General features: G+C 51.6%; 1 protein-coding gene across 1 annotated transcript in view; it reads left to right on the top strand.

Annotated features, from left to right (window-relative positions):
• WSCD1 (WSC domain containing 1) overlaps positions 1–21,011 on the top strand; it is a 56,272-nt gene that overhangs the window by 10,696 nt on the left and 24,565 nt on the right. The window contains exons 3-5 of the mRNA XM_010377877.2: positions 8,656–8,770; positions 10,659–10,843; positions 15,810–15,931. Of these exons, the coding sequence (XP_010376179.2) occupies positions 8,656–8,770; positions 10,659–10,843; positions 15,810–15,931 (422 nt within the window). The remainder of the gene's footprint in view (positions 1–8,655; positions 8,771–10,658; positions 10,844–15,809; positions 15,932–21,011) is intronic.

Here is a 21,011-nt window from a genome sequence, read left to right as displayed (position 1 = left end):
CAGGACAGGGAGGGGCCTGTGACGTGAAGTCCTTTAGGGTTTTGCTTACTCACCAGCTGGAATTCCACAGGACTCAAGGCTGAGATGTTGTGAGCAGGTCACTTAGCACTCCGGCTTTGGATTCAGACAGGCGTTGGCTGGAATCCTGGCCAACAATTTTATTTTATTTTTTTATTTTATTTTATTTTATTTTATTTTATTTTATTTTATTTTATTTTTTTATCTCAGAGAATCTAGTAGGACAAGTTTCATTGAAAATACGAGAATAGGTTGGGCACAGTGGCTCACGCCTGTAATCCCAGCACTTTGGGAGACCGAGGCGGGCAGATCACTTGAGGTCAGAAGTTTGGGATTAGCCTGGTTAACATGGTGAAATCCCGTATCTGCTAAAAAATATGAAAATTAGCCAGGTGTCCTGGCACATGCCTGTCATCCCAGCTGCTCAGGAGGCGGAGGTACCAGAATCGCTGGAATCTGGGAAGTGGGGGTTGCCATGAGCGGAGATCGGGCCAGTGCACTCCAGCCTGGGAAGGAGACTCTGTCTCAAAAAAAAAAAAAAAAAAAAAAAAAAAAAATAGATGTGTCACCAGGTTTGTCTGAAATGGAGCTAAAGATGCCACTCCTGGGCTATTGTGAGGAGCACGTGTGATAACACAGAGGAGTGGGTCACAAAGTGGGGTCCCTGACCAGCAGCATCAGCTCCCCCTGGGATCTTGTCACAAGTGCAGATTCTCAGATTCTCCCAGAGTTACCCAGTCAGGAACTCTGGGGTAGGGGCCAGCAGGCTTTGTATGTAACGCTCTCTCCAGGTGAGTCTGGTGCACTCGTAAGCTGAGAACTCCCAGGACAGAGGCCCTGGTGTATGATTTGGGGCTCTAACTGGCAGCTATCATGACTCAATAGAAGCAGCTAATGCATATGGGATTTCCTGTACAACTGTAAGTCTGCTATTTACAGGTGTTATATCACAATTTTACAGGTAAAGAAACCAAGGCATGGAGAAGTTAAGTCAACTGCCAAGGTTATGCTCTTAGTTTGGGTTCCCTAGAAGCAAACCCTGAAACCAGGATTCACATGCATCCAGTATATTTGGGATGTGAGCCCCGGGAACACGCGTGGGGGCGTGGGAAGTGGGAGAGGGAAGAGAAGGCAGTCAGTGAAGGGCGTGTTATCAAACAGGTTACAAATGGGCAACGGGACTTAATTCGGCTGGAGGCTTAGTGCCAGAGCACTCATAGGACCCGCTGGAAGTGGCAGGCCTGGGAGACGTGGAAGGGACATGGCGGGGTCCACCATCGTCACACTGCTGGATTCCAGCATGAGGATAGTCTGGCTCCGGGTTGGAGCTCTTCACGCTGAATCATGCAGACTTTCTCTGCAGGGCGCAGCAAATGTGCCTGGTGCTTGGGGAGCTCCCAGTAAGTGTGGAAGTTGTCTGGAGGGTGGCTGAGCTCAGTCAGCTTCTCAGCATCCCCATCACCACCTTGTTGGACCCTGTACCTGAAGTCACAAGAGGAACTGCTCTCTGGACTGTCATAATTAAGGTCGGAGCATAGTCTACCACCTGGCACAATATAAAAGGAGATGAGGCAGGAATGGCACTGGGGCCTGGATTAGGGAGGGCCACGCGTGCCAGGCCTAGGAGTTTGGCCTTATTTTGATCGTGATGAGAAGGTTCTGTGGAAGAGAACAGAGCCCGAGCTGTCCTTACTTTAGGAGACTGACTGGTAGCCCAGTCAAATAAAGACCGGAGGGCTGTGGGTTCGTGCCGCCGCGGAAGAAAGTTCCTTCAGAAATCATTCAGGCCATAGCACTTGCTGTAGGATTTCTCAGCAAGGCTCGTGTGTCAGAAGGAGAAATGAGGGGCTGATGCTTCAGCTCATTTGACACAGGCATGATTTCTGCAAACTTTCTGCAATGCACCAAGAGACTGCATCTCTGTGCAGGTTTTATCAGTGTAACTTATTTAGACTAAGGTGTACGTGACCGGCAGGAGTCATGTGCATTGCTTGAGAGGAAGCCATGTAAAATGCACACGTTTTGAAAATAGACCTGTGTATTGCCACTTGTTGGGCCTGTGACCTTGGGCATAGTGGGCTCAATTCCTCTCTTCATTGCTTTCATTCCACACTTACTGAAGAGCCACTGCATGAGTCTTCATGTGTGCACTTCACTGTGTCCCGGAGGAGCTCAGTCTGGCGATAGAGTCAGATATGCACCCAAATAATTTCTATAAAGCACGGCCAAGGTATGCTAGAGGCACATGCAAAGGGCCTGTGGACTCAGTCAGAAGTGACCTTTATAACTGACCAGCAGCCTCCCAAAGTGCTAGGATTACAGGCGTGAGCCACCACGCCCGGCCGAGGCGGTGGATCACCTGAGACCAGGAGTTCGAGACCAGCCTGGCCAACATGGTGAAACCTGTCTCTCAGTTTGGGTTCCCTAGAAGCAAACCCTGAAACCAGGATTCACATGCATCCAGTATATTTGGGATGTGATCCCCGGGAACACGCGTGGGGGCGTGGGAAGTGGGAGAGGGAAGAGAAGGCAGCCAGTGAAGGGCGTGTTATCAAACAGGTTACAAATGGGCAACGGGACTTAATTCGGCTGGAGGCTTAGTGCCAGAGCACTCATAGGACCCGCTGGAAGTGGCAGGCCTGGGAGACGTGGAAGGGACATGGCGGGGTCCACCATCGTCACACGGCTGGATTGCAGCATGAGGATAGTCTGGCTCCGGGTTGGAGCTCTTCACGCTGAATCATGCAGACTTTACTAAAAATATAAAAATTAGCCAGGTGTGGTGGCACGTGCCTATAATTCCAGCTACTTGGGAGGCTGAGGCAGGAGAATCACTTGAACCCAGGAGGCAGAAGTTGCAGTGAGCCGAGACTGTGGCATTGCACTCCAGCCTGGGTGACAGAGCAAGACCCTGTCTCAAAAAATATATATAATAATAATAAAAATAAAAATATAACTGACGAGGAGAGGGGAGGGCTCAGCCCTGAGTGCAGAACGTGTATGTCTCAGGGAACCAGTGGCACCCCTTTACTTTAAGTCACCCCTAATGACTTATAGAGGTGATGGAAGGGATCCAGTAAAAGCTAGAGAGATTGTGGCTAGATATAAGCAGGACTGAGATCCACATTTATATACCAGTATGGTCTTATCAGTTGTTAAAATAATTGCAATACTTCCAGGTTGGTTGGTAAATGGTTCCTGACCTGGGCCGCTGGGGTGCCTCTACACTCTGGCTACCTCCCCAGTGGCCCCCAGACCTCCCCCTTATCCAGCAAAGAGAGGGTTAATGTGATTCCAGTACCAGACGGTGGCAATTCCGAATGGTCAGTGCCCTCCATAGGTTGTCAAGTATTGTGAATGTGTGCCAGGATTGAAGGAAGAATTTGCTCTCCTTTGAACAGTATAAGAACCAGGTCTGGGAAGGCTGTGCCGTCATGGTCATCAGAGAATGGGGGAAGGCAGAGTGCTGACCTGCAAGCCCTCTGGGCCCCTTCCTGTCGTGGGGCTCCATGGGCCAAGCACAGCCAGTCGGGCCTCACTGGTGGAGAGAGCCCGCGGCCCAGCCCTTGGGACAGCTGCTGGGGCTGCAAACAAAGCGGGTGTCTCTTTGTGGCCCGGGCAGCCCGCCATCCTCCTGAAAGGGGATCCTGCAAGGCGCGGAAGCTGCAGGAGGCACCATCAATCACTGAGCATTTCATTATACCTTGGACAACATCCATAATGGAATAAAATGTCAGTAAGTTTACTAGGGGAAAAATAGTAACTTCTCCATAGCCAGTTTGTTTTTTATTGATAGTAATTTCCAAAGACATTCCAATATCTTCAAAGCCATCGTTAATAGCCTCACGGAGTGTCCATTTTGATGTGCAAATGAACAGATGCAGAGTCACAGACAATAAGGCAATGCCTCCATTTCAGCCGAAAGTAATAAATCCGCCTCAGAATGGGTCCCAGTGTATCCCTCGGAAGTTCTTTCTTTCCTGAACATTCTCGCCTCTGTCGGAGAGTTAGAAAAGCTGTTCATTCTGCGTCCAGATAAAAGAGCTCGCCTCCTCCTCACAAACAGAGGGGCCGTCTATGTCTCAGGCCCCTTGCTGCACGCTGAGACGGGGCCAGCCAGGCCCGGGCTCGCCCTCCATCAAATGGCCGGCTGGTCACAGGTGAGCCACTCCTTGTTTCCAGAAGAACCAGAGCCTGACTGCTTGAAACAATGTTTTTTTCTCTTTTTTATTAACGTGTTAATTATTCAGCCAATATTTACTGATCCATCCATCACACATCCCAGGTTAGAGTGTAGGATCAGAATAATAATGGCTGTTACTTATTTGAACATCTGTTATGTGCCAAGCATTGTATTGTATAGACATACATCTGTTATCTCATTTAATTTAATCTTCAAACAGCCTTATGATGTAAGTAGTGCTATCACTGTTTTAACGATGAAGAATTTGAGTTTCAGGGAAGAAAAGTAATTTGAATGTTTTCATTATTAATAACAATATACTAACGGTAAAAACAATCGCTGCTGAGTAATGACTGCATGCCAAGCCTTGTATTAGACATTTCACATGTGTTACCTTATGGAATTTGCACAACTACCTCCTGGAATTGGAACCATATTCCCATTTTATAGATGGAGAAGTTGAGGCTCAGAGAGAGGCAGCCGCACATGCCAGGTGGCACAGCCAGATAGTGGTGGAGCCTATTCCCAAAGGCTGTTTCCATCCACTTCCCCAGAAGCTTATGCAGCCTGAGAAGCACGTACAGCAACATGCAGTCTCAGCCTGGGAAGGTCTTGAGCCCAAGCACCTTGAAAACCTTGTGGTTAATTTCCCATCTACAGTGATAAATGTTTAATAATCCTGAGCTTATGCTTTGGCTGTTTAATTGAAAGCTGAAACGGAACTCCTTTGCTGAGCAACCCATCACAAATTTCTCAAATATTAGTTTTCTTTTGCTAAGTAGGCAGGCGGAGGAGAAGGATTCATTCTCACTGACGTGGGTGAAAGCTCCGTGCAGTGGTCCATGCCGGTGGCGGTGGACCTGAGACTTACAGAAGGAGAGAGATGCACGTGGGGCTGGATGTCTGGGCAGCGGGGGGCAGTAGCATGTGCCTGTGGGCATGGCCACATGTGCTGATGGGTGTCCCCAGATGTAGGTGACCTCAAGAGGCTCAGAGCCTGGCAGGGAACCAGGCAAACATTGGAGAAGGTGGCTGTTGTTCCCTCCTCAGCCCTGGGATTCTCTGGTCTGAGGGTCTTCCGGGTCCCTTGGGTCTTCGTGTGGTGGGGAGTCCTGTCTCCTGCCATCTTGCTTGTTCTCCTTTGATTTGCCTTAACCTAGGGCCCAGGATATTGCACCTTGGTGCACTCAGTAAGACCGTCCCCGCCTTCATATATATATGTGTGTATATATATGTGTGTGTGTATATATATGTGTGTATATATATATGTATTTATGTACTTCGTGCATTACTGCTAGTCCCCATGAATAATAAACAGTACTATAATTGTTCATTCATATATATATATATATATATATATTCAGACAGAGTCTTGCTCTGTCACCCAGGCTGGAGTACGGTGGCATGATCCTGGCTCACTGCAACCTCCACCTCCCAGGTTCAAGTGATTTTCCTGCCTCAGCCTCCTAAGTAGCTGGGATTACAGGCGTGCACCACCACTCCCAGCTAATTTTTTGTATATATATATGTTTTGTATTTTTAGTAGAGACGGGGTCTCACCATGTTAGCCAGGATGGTCTCAAACTCCTGACCTCAAGTGATCCGCCTGCTTCAGTCCCCCCAAGTGCTGAGATTACAGGTGTAAGCCACCACGCCTGACCCCAGCCTTTGTATTTAGGCTCTCGGCTCCTAACTTTGCACCCTCCAGGCATGTCAGCATGGTTTTTAGGAGCTGGGACCCACCGTTCACAGTCAGGTGTGGACGTTGACGTTGCACTGATCCCTGGTGAGTCACCGGGGAGTCACCAGCTCTAGTAAAGGTGTGATTCCTGCCTTCTAGGAGCCTTCAATCATGCTGCAGAGATGGGACGCACAGGTGTAAAAGATATATATTTGGAGATGGAGTCTTGCTTTGTCGCCAGGCTGGAGTTCAGTGGCACCATCTCGGCTCACCGCAACCTCTGCCTCTCAGGTTCCAGCAATTCTCTTGCCCCAGCCTCCCGAGTAGCTGGGACTATAGGCGTGTGCTACCACACCTGGCTAATTTTTGTGTTTTTAGTAGAAATAGGGTTTCACCATGTTGACCATGCTGGTCTCAAACTGCTGACCTCAGGTGATCCACCCACTTTAGCCTCCCAAAGTGCTGGGATTACAGGCACAAGCCACTGCACCTGGCCAGGTGTAAAAGATTTTTGACTCCAACAGCTAATGGCAAGGTATAGATGGTGGAGGAGTTTTTCAAGCACAGCATATAAAAACCCAGAGAAAGGGGAGGCCACTGTGCGCTGGCATGGTCAGGGTCGGAAATGTAAGGCCTGAGGACAGGCAGGAAGCAAAGGGTAGGTAGGAGGGATAAGCAGTGACAGGCCCAAACCTGGGGGCAGGAGACATGAGCCTGAGCAAGGGGAGGCAGTGTGGGTGGGCACATACCTGTTCGACAGGTGAGGAAAACGTGGCACAGAAGGTTGAAGTTATTTAGCGAGGGCAGAGGTGGAATTAAATGTGGCGTTTACTGTCAGACAGAGTCTCACTCTGTCACGCAGGCTGGAGTGCAGTGGCACGATCCTGGCTCACTGCAACCTCCACCTCCCAGGTTCAAGTGATTCTCCTGCCTCAGCCTCTGGAGTAGCTGGGATTACAGCTGTGTGCCACCACACCCAGATACTTTTTTTTATTATTATTATTATTTTATTTTTAATAGAGACAGGGTTTCACCATGTTGACCATGCTGGTCTGGAACTCCTGATCTCAAGTGATCCACCCGCCCCGGCCTCCCAAAGTGCTGGGATTACAGGTGTGAGCCACCGCGCCCGGCCCCCGCCTTTGTATTTAGGCTCTCTGCTAAATACAAGTCACTCCTGGATTAGGGGCCAGAAGCGGATGGTTGGCAGGCTTCCTCCCCAGGCCACTCAGTGGTGCCCTGGCTCCCCCAGCCGCTGCCCCGGACCAGGCTCTTGGCAGGAACAAAGACAGTCTCCCTTGCCCTCATGGAGCACCCAGGCCTGTGGACCATCAGGACTTTTCTCCTCACTGAAAAGCCGCTTGGGAGCCACTGGCAGGCTGCTGGGAGGCCTTGGGTGTGTTACTTCCCAGAAACAGCCTAATTTCTCTGGAGGCAGTGGCGCGGGCCCCAGATGACATGAACGAGCCGAACGCAGCCCTTCCTGGGGAGACGTGCGGTGCCTTTATCACAGGTGCCCGATCCAGATCTCGGCGCAGCTATTGTGGGTGTGCGTTCACAGCTTGGGGGCTGTGTGACGGCATGTTTGCAGCTTCCCGTGCCGCTCCTTCAAAACACTGGTGCGCGTGACATTTACGTGCCTACCCGCGTTTGCATTGGGACTGCCATCTCCGAGCTTCTCTGCGCATCTCTGGGAGATGTCTCCCTCCCTCGGGGTGGCAGGGCAGGGCTGTGAGAGACTCTCGCTGGTGCAGGCAATGGCTGGCTTCTCACTGCCACTGCCGCATGGGTGTCCCCGGCCTCCCCTTCCAGGGATGTGTGCAGGTGACCAGCCTGGAGAGGCCTCTACGGTCACTTGGCCCTGCTGTTTCCCACACAGGACGCTTTCTCCTTTTTTTTTTTTTTTTTTTTTTTGAGGTGGAGTCTTGCTCTGTCGCCCAGGCTGGAGTGCAGCGGCCTGATCTTGGCTCACTGCAAGCTCCGCCTCCCGGGTTCACGCCATTCTCCTGCCTCAGCCTCCCCAGTAGCTGGGACTACAGGCGCCCGCCACCTCGCCCGGCTAGTTTTTTTTTTTTTTTTGTATTTTTAGTAGAGACGGGGTTTCACCGTGTTAGCCAGGATGGTCTCGATCTCCTGACCTCGTGATCCGCCCATCTCGGCCTCCCAAAGTGCTGGGATTACAGGCTGTTTTCTCCTACTCTTAACAGACTCTGCGGACACACTCCAGAGATGGGGCCTTACTCCCTCTTGGGATGACAGACTTTATCTTGAGATAGCTTTCCCCATTTGAAAGCTCTTCCTTGAATTTGCTAAAATCAAACTTGCCCTACGTGATTTCTTCTCTTTGGCCCACAAGGAGGCAAGGACCCTGTCTCTCAGGACACTTGCCGAGGTAGAGAGGCCGCTCTGAGCCCAGGGAGGGCAGGGCTGGAGAGGAGGGTTGGAGCCCATGAGAGGTAATCCAGCCTTCCCAACTTATGAGTTGGGGGCAGTGGAAGAAAGCAGTGGTCAGGCTGACGCCAGGCTCCTGGCAGAGCTGTCTGGGTGGACAGTGGGCCATTAACTAAGAGAAAATGGGCAGGAAACAAACAAGAGGGAGGTGTCATATGCTCACTTGACTCAGCACTGAGGGGGAGGTTGCCCGCAGCACTCATCCCCCGGGTTTCTCTGAGAAGTGGCCCTGGCCAGGAAGGGAGAAGTTCCCCTGGCTTTTCCTAAGGGTGGGCCCGTGATTCCTGGGCCTCTGGTCTCAGCCATGCTTCCCTTTCTGCAGGCACCTACGTTGGATGCTTCAGTGATCATGGCCACGAGAGGACTCTGAAAGGAGCTGTGTTTTATGACTTGAGAAAGATGACTGTCTCCCACTGCCAGGATGCGTGTGCTGAGCGGTGAGTGCTGGGGTCCTGGACGGTTGATTCCAGTGGGAGGAAGGTCCAGGGACAGTTCCAGAATGAGGAGGCATATCAGCTACCAGTTGGCTGTCATAGCATAATTAGAACGCACTGATCAGATCCCAGTTGTCCAGAAGAAAGAAAGTTTGTTGGCAGATGGCCTGGGTGCTGGGAGCTGGGTGCTGGATGCTGGGTGATGGCCTGGGTGCTGAGAGCTGGGTGATGGCCTGGTGCTGGGAGTTGGGTGCTGGGAGCTGGGTGATGGCCTGGGTGCTGGGAGCTGGGTGATGGCCTGGTGCTGGGAGTTGGGTGATGACCTGGGTGCTGGGAGCTTGGGTGCTGGTGCTGAGTGCAGGGAGATGCGACTTCCAGTCCAGCCATAGCAGGGACTCCGCGTGTGACTTTGGTGAGTTCTTTTCCTTCCCTGGGACTCCGTTTACTTATATGTTTTACAATAAGATAAAGGGCTTTAACTGAGATTTCTCTGAGAGGATCTTTCCAGCTCTGGTAGGAAAAGTATTTTCATCTTGTGTGTATAACAAGGTTTACTTTTTCTGATACTTCCAGCTCACCCAGTAGTTGTCAGACACTTGTCATATGCCAGGACAATGGTCCCTAATGTCAAGGCCCTCACAATTGACTGTGTGTGTGTGTCACACATCTGAGAGAGGTGGGTTAAACAGAATCAGACTTCACTCTTCACTTATTTATCCCTCAGGTATTTTTCGCCTTTGTTATGTCACATATATGTCACATAAATTCTTTCCACAGTCGGCTAGGTAGCAATGGGTTATCCCCATTTTACAGATGGAGAAACTGAGGCTGGGGAAAGAAAAAACAAGGTCCTTACATAAACATATGTCATAGTCTAGATAAAGTGGAAACAGGATGATACATTCTCTTTTTAGTCTCCTAATAGATCAGGAAACTGAGACTCGGAGATGGTAAGTGACATTCGGGGTCTCACCGCTAGGACGTGGTCAAATGGGGACTTGAAGCTTGTGTTTGGATTTTCAGACTGGGCTTTTCACATCTAGATCCACTGATTTGAAAGTGTTGACTGCTTTCTGTAGTTGGAGTCCTGTGTGATTCATTGTGGGTTCCATTTCCAACCTTTCTTTACCTACGGTGTGACAACTAGGTAAAAGTAAGTAGAGAAATGGCTGTGGAGACGAGGGCTGTGTGTAACAAGACGTGACATGTGGCAGGCAATTCAGACCAGCTCATGGCCACTCACCAGGGTAAACTGTTAAATTTTTAGAGTTGTGGTGAGCCCATTATAAAACCATTGGTAGCTTAAAATATTCTACAGTGGGAGTGTTTACACCACAGAAATTGGCAAACAGTACAAACCAGAGCTCTCCCTGTCACATACTGAGAACCAGTTTACAGGCACATCACAGATTTAGACCCATTATAACCTGTAACCATGGCACCCTGCAGGGCGGAACTCAGGGCTGGCGAGAGGGAGCAATGGGGCTGGTTCCATTAGTTTATCACAAAGCAAAGACTGTTCCCTGAACTTAGCCAGGTGACCCTTGAGTCTGGCTGGAGACTGATTCCTAAGGCCAGCCATAGGCTGACAGGCTGTAGCCCCTGTCTGCCTGTTCACCCAGGCCGAAACTCAGCTTCAAGTCCAGCCCATATCCCAACTCCAGACCCAGTTGCCATTGCATGACCACGTAAATCCTCTCCACAGTCTGCCAAGTAGCAATGAGTTATCCCTCTTAGACGGATGGAGAATCTGAGGCAGAAGAAAGAAAACACAAGGTCCTTACTTAAACATACTTTCTAGTCTAGATCAAGCTGAAACAGCCTACAGTTTAGACCCCAGCCCTAGCTCTGGGCCAAGGTCCAGACTCACCCAGGCCCTGTCTCCCTTCAGGTCCTATGTCTACGCCGGCCTGGAGGCCGGGGCGGAGTGTTACTGCGGGAACCGGCTGCCAGCGACGAGTGTCGGGCTGGAAGAGTGTAGCCATGAGTGCAAAGGTGAGAAGGGCTCTGTGTGTGGCGCTGTGGACCGGCTCTCCGTGTACCGTGTAGACGAGCTGCAGCCGGGCTCCAGGAAGCGTGAGTGTGCCAGCCTCTCCCTGAGCTCTGTCCATCCCACTCACTCTGGCTGCCCGTCTCCCACAACCTCTCATTCCAAACTACCTGGGATGGAACCTGTGCCAACCTCTGCCCTCCCTTCCCTATTGCCATCACTGGTCAGGCTCCTGGCAGGGCAGGGATGGGGCTAGGGTCCATCAAAGGCTTAATTGCTTGAGTTCCTCACTGAAGCATACCTTTGCTTGTCCCCTGCAGGAGAGATAGACTGATTAGGAGGCCTGAGTATGCCTCAGACATGCTGTGTGGCCTCCGGCAGCTTACTGCCCCTCTCCGAGCTATAGTCTATTTTGCAAATTGCAGAGGGAGACCTAGATTTCTTTCTTTTTTAAAAATTTTTATATTTTATTTTTTATTTTTGAGATAGAGTCTCACTCTGTCACCCAGGTCAGGCTAGAGTGCAGTGCCATGATTTCGGCTCACTGCAACCTCCACCTCTCAGGTTCAAGCAATTCTCCTGCTTCAGCCTCCCGAGGAGCTGGGATTACAGGCACCCGCCACCACACCTGGCTACTGCTTTTTGTATTTTTAGTAGAGACGGGATTTCACCATGTTGGCCAGGCTGGTCTTGAATCACTGACCTCAGGTGATCTGCCTGTCTTAGCCTCCCAAAGGGCTGGGATTGCAGGCGTGAGCCACGCACCCAGCCGGGAGACCTAGATTTCTAACAATGGTGTGAGCCAGACAATCAGAAAATTCCCTAACTATAAAGCACCTAGAAATGCTGTGTAACATTTAGCAAACATTATTGTAAATGCATAGCTGAACTAGCAGGAAAGTAAGACAATCCTTTGGATCCAGCAATGCAGAAAGAACAAAGAGCCACAGTGGAGAGAGTTAGAGACACGCTGTGTGGCCCTGGGGCTCAGCGGAGGGAAGCCGCCAGGCTGGGTGGCCACTCAGTTTAGATCTTAATGTCTAAGCAGGATAGGGAAGGAGGCCTTGGGCTTCTCAGGGCAAGGAATTGGATTGAAACTTCTGTATACAGTGGGATTCAATTTCACTGAAATGTAGATCAGCAAAAGTTTAGATAAAAAAAAAACATCTCCCACCCATTCAGAGAGTTAGAACAAAGCTTGTCTGTCTTGACCTGAGTTCAGGTGAAGATAAACGTCTTCCTGAGAATTTGTAACCACCGCACAGGCTTGCATTTGTATGCATTTGGGGGTTCGAATTTATATGATCTGCCTGAAAGTTTCAACATAAAAGTTGGCTCTGGGCCACCTGGAGGTTCTGGCAGAGCCAAATGCGGTGTCCCCTTGAGAGCTGTGCCACCAGCCCAAGCGTAGCGGTGCCCAGAGGCGAATTCTCACTGAGTGCTGTGTTCAAAGTGGTGGAACTCACAAGGACACAGTCAACCAAGCTGACACATCAGGCAGCAAGATCGGACTCCAAGGAATTTCAGTGCCAAGGGCTAGCAAATAGAGATGGCTCTGAAGGGGCCCAACTCAAAGGAGGAGTTGGAAACTCAGATTTGTCCTCACTGCAAGATGATGAGCACAAATCCACTTCCTCTAATCACAGAAGGCTCCTTGGTAAAATAGTAGGGCTGTGCACCATTGCACATGCTGGGGACCAGTTCTTTTCATGATTGGGAGAGGCGGGTTGGGCAGGAGTCAGAGTCTGGGAGACCACCCCCGCCACTGGCAAGGGTAGGGCAGCGGTGATGGAGGCAGAGGCACAGCCCTGGGTCCAGGCTTGCTGACTCATAGACACGACCGCCTCTGGTCATGCCCTAGTAACAGGGCTCCAGGACAGCTGACAGATTAGTTCAAGAATGGGGCAGAGCCCAGGTAAAGAGGTATGGGATCAGCTGGGCGTGGTGGCTCATGCCTGTAATCCCAGCACTTTGGGAGGCCAAGGCGGGCAGATCACGAGGTCAGGAGTTCGAGACCAGCCTGACCAACATGGTGAAACCCCTTCTCTACTAAAAATACAAAAATTAGCTGGACGTGGTGGCAGGCACCTGTAATCCCAGCTACTCAGGAGGCTGAGGTGGGAGAATCAATTGAACCTGGGAGACGGAGGTTGCAGTGAGCCAAGATCACGCCATTGTACTCCAGCCTGGGTGACAGAGTGAGACTCTATCACACACACACACACACACACACACACACACACACAAAAGAGGTGTTGGATCAAAAGCTAAGGCTTCACAGGGGTTCTGGGAGGGCTGTCCTAGCAGGGAATGGGTTTTCCAAGCAGCACAGAAGCCGAGCCCTGATAACTGTGGCTGAACCTAAAAGCCAGCCTGGCTGTCAACTATCTGTGTGGTCACAGTGCCAGGGAGAGCCGCTCCGTGTTTGACCCCAGCTGACCTTAGGTGCCTCTTGCATTCAAACAGGATGTGTCTGGGAGCTCAGGGGTCCAGATGGGGCAATGGGGACAGGGACGGAGAAACTGACAACACACTGTTTAGCTTATGGGTTCACCAGCGACACCATTAACTCGACAGTTTCTCATCGACACCTACTCTGCCAGGCCCTGACCTCACCCAGGGATTCTCCATGGCATATGGGCAGAGTCCTGTCCTGCCACTTGGACATCCAAATAGGCTTCCTGAAGACCAAACTGCTCCACGCTGGCTTCTGGGAGCTTTTATTTCTTTGGTTTCAAACAACATTCCTGCCCCCAAGTAAGACCAATTCTATATGTAGACTCCTGCTGGCCCTCCCAGCCCCACCTGCCTGCCCAGTCATTGGTTCTGAGAGGCAGTTGTTTTGCTTTAGGTCACCCATGGATTAAGAGACAGATGGTCCAATCATTCAAGCCAGCCCTAGATCTGGAGTTGGCTGGACTTGCTGTCATGGTTAGTGTTGAAGATGGTGTCCTAGCTGCCCCTTTGGGCAGGCTGTGGAGCGTCCTGTGAGGTACCCTTTCCTTCCTGCCCCCTTCTTGAGGGGAGGAACTGACAGGATCAAGAGGTGACCACGTGACCACCATTATGAGCTGCAGCTTCTGCCAGCAAGGAACATTCACAAAGAGTAAGACTCATGAATGTGCTCCCCAGATTGGAATCAGAGTGGGTTCTGAGCAAGTCATCAACGTCTTCGCCTTGGAGGCATCATTCTGCCCCAAGTGGCCCTCAGGCTCCCACCTGGGGAGTGAGGGAGACCGGACTGTACCAGGTGACAACCTGTGTCCTGAGAGTTGCATCAGAGGCAGCCAAGGCTTCCTTCTTTAGCGGCTCACGGATCACTCACCTGTTGCAGTATACGCAGTGCCTTCCTGCTTTATCTCATTCAGTTCATTCATTCGCTCAGCACATAGTGGGTGCCTGCTGTGTGTCAGGATCGGGGCTGGGTGTGGGGAACACAGGGGTCACCCAGAATGTAGCCTCCCCTCAAGAGCTGTGTTCTGGAGGCCTCGTAGCCCCCTTTTGTCCCTCCCTGTGGCCCGGGGCTTGCTGGAATCTTGATCCCTCCCCCATCTCTGGATCATGCCTGCCTTGCTGACTGTCCCCATTGTCTGTTCTACCCCTGTGGAGCTGGTTGAGGACCAGTGCCCAGTCCATTGCAATGTTTGTTCTTTGAGGCTCCAATCATGCCAAAGAACAGGAAAGACTTTTGTGAGCCCAGCACCTGCCACCACCCTCGACCTTGACACCAAAACCCAGGGCAGAAACATGCTGGTGGGGAGACGCGGCCCCATCAGGGGATATGCGTGGGTATACATTGTTCCTCGTGACAGCCCTAGGAGCTACGCTGTATGTAGGTGAGGAAATTGAGAGTCTGAGCCCGAGACATGGCAGAGTTGCAGAGCTAGTCACTGGCAGTGCAAGAACTTGAACCTCAGCACTTACGACCCTAAGCCCTGGTGTTTTCCTCACACTAGGCTGGTGTCTGTGCCCTAATAGGTTGTGCCCTGACACGTGGACCACAGGTGCTGTGGTCAATTGAGATGGGCTTCCAGATCCAGGGTTTGGTCCTACTTGGCAGATTCTGGCTGGTGAGAGGGTTTCTGCTTGCACCACGTGGTGTGGCAGCTAGAGAGCCGGGGGAGATGCTCAGCCCTGGGAGACCCCGTGTGGCGAGGAGCATGGGGTAAGAATCAGGATGCCATCTAGAGAAACCCTGACGAGTCTGGAAGAAATATGAGCAGTTGATGCAAGAACATTCCAGAAAGTTTGTTCAGCTCCGAGGAAGCCAGCTAGGGCACTGCACTTTTCCACCTGGAGGTTCTACAGAGCAGCAGGAGGCTTGGCAGGAGGCTTCTTTGTAACATGGGCTTGAGGAGTGTTCCTAGAAATTGAGTGGGAGTTCAAGATCAGAGAGAGGCAAACCTTGCACAGAGGCAAAGCAGTGGGATGACTCCAATGGCACGGCAAGAGCAAACATAGCCGGGTTTCAGATTTCTATGTCTGCTTTTCTTTTAATGCATCTTCTGGGAAGACATTGGATTTTTCACGGGATCAGCCTGTCAGGTCACCTACCATGGAAGGAATCTGGCACCTAGTAAATGCACCATCCAAATTTGTTGAAGGAAGGAAAGGAAGGAAGGAAGGAAGGAAGGGAGGGAGGGAGGGAGGGAAGGAAGGGAGGAAGGGAGGAAGGGAGGAAGGGCATTATGGAGAACTGGCAGAAGCAAGAGAGGGAAGGAAGGGAGGGAGGGAAGAAGAAGGGAGAGAGGGAAGGAGGGAGGGAGGAATGACTTATGGAGAACTGGCAGAAGCAAGAGCTGAGCGCTGCAGTTTCAGCCACGTGGTCCCTTGTAGGTGACCCTGGACTCAAGGTCCTGACTGCCTGGTTTCTCTTAGGAGCTCAGCATGACTATGTCCCACCCAGGGCCGTTTTCCCTCCCTGATTAGAAATCTGCGTCTCCTCAGTTTATTTATACCTGTCTCGGGCCCTAAAGCCAGCATTTTCCCTGGTGACAGGCACCAACAACTTGGACACCATCTCTTACCAGAAACCCCTCTCTTTCCCCCCAGGGCGGACCGCCACCTACCGCGGGTGCTTCCGACTGCCAGAGAACATCACGCACGCCTTCCCCAGCTCCCTGATACAGGCCAATGTGACCGTGGAGACTTGCTCGGGCTTTTGTTCCCAGAAAGTAAGACCAAATGATCATTTCACAACCCTTTCCTTTAAGTGTGTGTGGTGGTCCGAAGAGACGGGGACGCCTGTGCTTGGCTGCGGGTGTCCACTCTGGCAGTCCAGATGGGAGCAGAGGATGGGGGCATGGGTGGGAGGCAGGCATACACCAGGTGCCACAGAGGGAACCGGCGGGGAGCCCTTCGCCTCTGTCCGCCATGTGAGGCTGGGTGGGGAATTGTCAGCAAGGCTGACGGAAGGAGCCGAAAGGAGAGTGCCTTTCTGGATGCCAACTCTTGGCACAAGTGTCAGATGTTAAATTGACTTGGTTTGGAAGCCAGAAGATGCTGGCTCAGGGACTTGGAGATAGCTGATGGATTTTCTGTTATTGGTGCTGACAGTGTTGGACTGTGAATCTGATGACAGGGGCTGGAGCCACACTTGCATCGTTGGTTCAGCCTGAGCTGAGGAGTAGAGCACGACCCCATGGAGGGGCAGGGCTAGGCACCAAAGGCCACCGACCCTGCCTTGCATGCCAGCTCTGGGGTGGGGAAAGTTGGTCGAGGCCAGAGGGGGCTTGCAAAAAGCAGGGCCAGGAGTGTGTGAGGCAAGGCTGGGGAGACCCGGCAGACTCTGTCCGAAGAACACCAGCAGACTCCAGATTGGGGCGGATGCTGTGGCTGTAGAAATGGCCTTCGGTGGCGGTAGGCTTGGTGCTGGGGCTGTTTCACATATGCTGGGGTTGCAGTACCCTCAATGTGGCTTTGGTACTTGGCAATGTAATAGAACAGGGCTAAGGCGAGAGGATGGCCTTGGCCAGGATGATGATGACAATCAACAGAAGCTGCCATTCGTTAATCACTCATCCGTGCCAGGTACTGTTCCAAGCGCTTTATGGGTTAACTCGTGTAATCCTCCTAACAACCCTACAGCGTAGGTGCTGTGATTATCTGCATCTTCCAGGTGAGAAAACAGGCAGAGAGTTTGAGCTGCGTGCCTGAGGCCACACAGCCAGTAAGTGGTAGGGTCAGGATTTGAACTCAGATAGCTCCATAGTCTGCTTGGGGTTGAAAGGTGCAGGGGTGGACTTCAATGGGAGCAGATTATGATCAGACCTGCAGGAGCAGCACAGCCTTCTTCTGCTGCACCCCCTACTCCCACTCTCCCTGCTTCCCGTGTTCCACTGTGCTCTGGGGACACCTCCCTTGAAGGGAGCTGGAGAACAAAGCCTTTCCCATGTGCTTTCTTCTTGTCCAAGTGCATCCTTTGAAGTGACTCTCCTGCATCACCTGCATTTCTAAAACCACAGCCAAGGATGTCTTGGGCATCAGGACACCCACGACACAATGAAATGAGCCAAGAAGGCAGTTTGTTGATTTGCAGACATCTGGCCTGGGGACCTCCTCATCCTGTCTCCTCCTCATGGGAGCAGAGCGATGGGTAGAGGCAGCAAGGATGCCCACTCAGCTGCCGGCCCTGCTGGTGCTCTCAGGAGAATAAGCCACCCTCCCAGGGCTTCCCTCGCACCTGTAGCTCAGAGCAGTTCCCTTCAGAGGCCCTCTCGTTGGAATCAAAGGAACTCTGTGGGCCAGACCAGGCTGAAAGCAGGCCTCCCTTGAGCAACCAGTTTGGAGACTCCTGCTGTGTGCTGGGCATGGCACTAGGAGCCTTCCTGCAGGGGGTTATCTGCTTTGATCCTCCCAGTAGCTCCCAATGGGAGATACTCTCGCAGCAAGACCCCTGCTTGCTGCGAGAGGCTGGGCAGGTGTGCAGAGCTGAGAGCCTTCACACACAGGCACAGAGCGGCCGGCTTTGCAGGCCCTGCTCCTGACGCCACACACAGCCCGTGCTTTTACACACTGCTGCCACTCAGCGTTATGGAAGGGGGAAGAGACAGAGAAGATGAGGAGGAAGAGGAGGAAAAGGGGTGGCCATTGTGGCCATGAGCCATTAGTGTTTCGGACCATTTTTAAATAGGAACGTGCTTACTTGGAGCACAATGAAGACGCCAAAGGGCATAGCAGGGAAGCCTTCCTCTCACTCCGTGCGTTTCCTTGCCTGGATTGTCCTGGCTTCTCGTGTCTACTTCCACAGAGACTGAATATTCAAGCAACCGTATCCTTGCCCATTCTGTAACCAACCCCGCAGCTGGGAAGGATCTGCACCCGCCCTTCTACACTGAACCCTTCACTGGACAGCCTGTCTCGGAGATTGTCCCGCAACGCGACACAGAGTGCTTTCTCATGCTTTTTTACCATTACACGGATGTCCTGTCATGTATTTAACCAGTTCCCTGCTGTGAACTGTTCCCCGCCTACTTCCAGCCTTCACAAACAATGCGGCAGGGACTGCCGGTGTATGTACATAGATCACTTTGTATGAGTGACTCTGTAAGAAAAATATTCCTTGGAGATGCTGGGTCAAAGACTGAGTGTCTTAATCATTTTGGTAAACTTTGCCAAGTTGTCCTTGGCAAGGATTGTATTCACTTTATACCCCGATCAGTGATGTGTGTGGGGGGGGGGCAAGCCACCGTCGTAGCCCGTCTTTTGTGTGTGTTGAGGGGTTCAAAGCAGCATTTCAGGCAGATGCCTCAGTTTTCTGGGGCTCTTCCCTTTGGGTACTTTGTTAGGGCTCAGAGAGTTCTTTTTTTTTTTTCTGCTCTGATGCCCAGGTTGGAGTGCCATGGTGTGATCATAGCTCACTGTAGCCTCTGCCTCCTGGGCTCAAGTGATCCTCCCACCTTGGCCTCCTGAGTAGCTGCGACGACAGGCACACACTACCGTGCCCAGCTAATTTTTTTGTGTATTTTTTGCAGAGACGGGGGTCTCACCAAGTTGCCCAGACTGGTCTTGAACTCCTGGGCTCAAGTAATCTGCCCTCCTTGGCCTCCCAAAGTGCTGGGATTACAAGCACGAGCCACTGTGCTCGGCTAGTCCAGAGAGTTCATATTTGTGATTACAGACAAGAATGTAAAGACTTAAAACTCTTCAACTTGTATTTTCAGCCTTTCTTCGTATTTACTGGCATAAATCCAGATCGCTGCAGTTTCACACTGGAGCACGTGCCAGAAGATACACGCAGGCTCTTGATGTCTTGTACCATTACATCTTAGCACCTTGTCCATCTCCCCTCACCATGCATTTCAAGGACAAGTTCCCTTCTCTGCTCTGGTCGGAGCAGTCGTGAGTTGTTTGGGCCAGAACTACATGAAAAGAGCATCCAGGTTTCTCAGAAACAGCCTCTGTCCTCCGCGCTCATCACATTGGAGTGGGTGCTGACACCTGATCCTTATCCGGCCGCCTCTGTGTGGTGGGATGGGGCTGGGAGGGTGGCGTTTCCTGAGTTCCATTGTTTAGGGCTGCAACATTTGCAGCTGTGAGGAACAGCGTCATCATTTCCAGCTTTAAAGTTTAACGTGGGTATCGGCCACACATATTCAGTGGGACTTGGCAAAACGCAAGGGCTGAGACGTTGGGCACAGCCAGGGGAGGGTGACTCTCACTGGAGGCAGAGTAAGGGCAGTGCCTGAAGAGGATGAAGAAGGCTTGGAAGGAGGCTGAGAAAGGAAGATGGTTGCAACTTTTGGGAACGATTGGAGCTGGAGGATGCGCGGGGCGGTGTCGGCAGGTGGCTGAGGGGATTGAGGAGTATGTTCCAAGAAGAGGCAACTGCTGAGTAGGAACCAGGTGGCAGGGAAAGCAGCCCAGGGGGCCCAGCGTGCAGGGTTACTTGGGGTGCTGTGAAAGGTCAGGGGGCACAAATTGCAGAGGGCCTTGTGTTATAAGAGTTATTAAGAAGTTATTTTAGGCAGATTGTAAGGTTCTGGGTGGAAATTTTCCTGTAATAAGAAACAACTCCCAAACAATCTCTTTTCTAACAGAAAAGGCGGCTTAAAGGGCCGGGTGCAGTGGCTCACGCCTGTAATCCCTGCACTTTGGGAGGCCGAGGTGGGCGAATCATGAGGTGAAGAGATCGAGACCATCCTGGCCAACATGGTGAAACCCCCATCTCTACTGAAAATATAAAAATTAGCCAGACGTGGTGGCGGGCACCTGTAGTCCCAGCTACTCAGGAGGCTGAGGCAGGAGAATGGCTTGAACCCAGGAGGTGGGGCTTGCAGTGAGCCAAGATTGCGCCACTGCACTCCAGTCTGGGTGACAGAGCGAGACGCTGTCTCAAGAGAAAAACAAAAAAAAAATTAGCTGGGCGTGATGGCGCCTGCCTGTAGGCCTAGGTACTCAAGAGGCTGAGGGAGGAGAATCACTTGCCCCGGGAGGCAGAGGTTGCAGTGAGCCAAGATGGCACCACTGTGCTCCAGCCTGGGTGACAGAGCAAGACTCTGTCTCAAAAAAAAAAAAAAGAAAAGAAACTGGGTTCACTCAGTATGGTGATTCTTTCCTTGTAACCAGGTGTACCAAGTGTCATAGCCACCTCCAGATAACACCATGTGTTTCAAACATCATGGAGGCCTGCATTTGCATAGTAAAGGACTAAGGTGGGAGGGCCAGATTTTTCCAGGGCTACGTAAATGACACACCTGGTCAAACCAATCCCCTGGGCCTTATGGAAATCAGACACCGCCTCCTCCAGCATCCCAATATAAGCAGCCACTTTTCCGCTGCGCACGGGGGTTCTCTCTTCGTTCGAGCCCCCCCTCCCTCTGTCTCTGTATGGGGGAGCTGTTTTCTTCTTCCTTCTTTCTTACCTATTAAACTTTTCACTCCTTAAAATCACCCCACCTGGTTATCTAAACCGGCATGAGACAAGAACCCTGGTGTTCCTGCAGTCATCAGAGCCGTCTCACTGGGATGCCTGACTCAAGGTTTAGACCTTTTTCAGTGGGTGAGAGGGAGCTACTGTTGGTGTGGCAGGGAGGGGCTGGTATGGCTTGTGTGGCACTTTATAGCTGCAGGTAGGATGTTCTGGAGCAGGGAGAGGATGAGAGCTAATAAAGGAGGGGTAGGTCTAAGAGACACCACAAGACACCACTAAGGGTTGGAATCCACAAGAGAGGATGTGGGGGCCTGAAGGAAGAAGTGGGAACCTCCAGGGAGGAGGATGAGGCATGGATAGGGTTGGGGGTGGGGTGAGGCAGC

The sequence above is a fragment of the Rhinopithecus roxellana genome, chromosome 19, assembly GCF_007565055.1.
Source record: "Rhinopithecus roxellana isolate Shanxi Qingling chromosome 19, ASM756505v1, whole genome shotgun sequence".
NCBI lineage: Eukaryota > Metazoa > Chordata > Mammalia > Primates > Cercopithecidae > Rhinopithecus > Rhinopithecus roxellana.
This window is presented reverse-complemented; position numbering and strand designations above follow the sequence as displayed.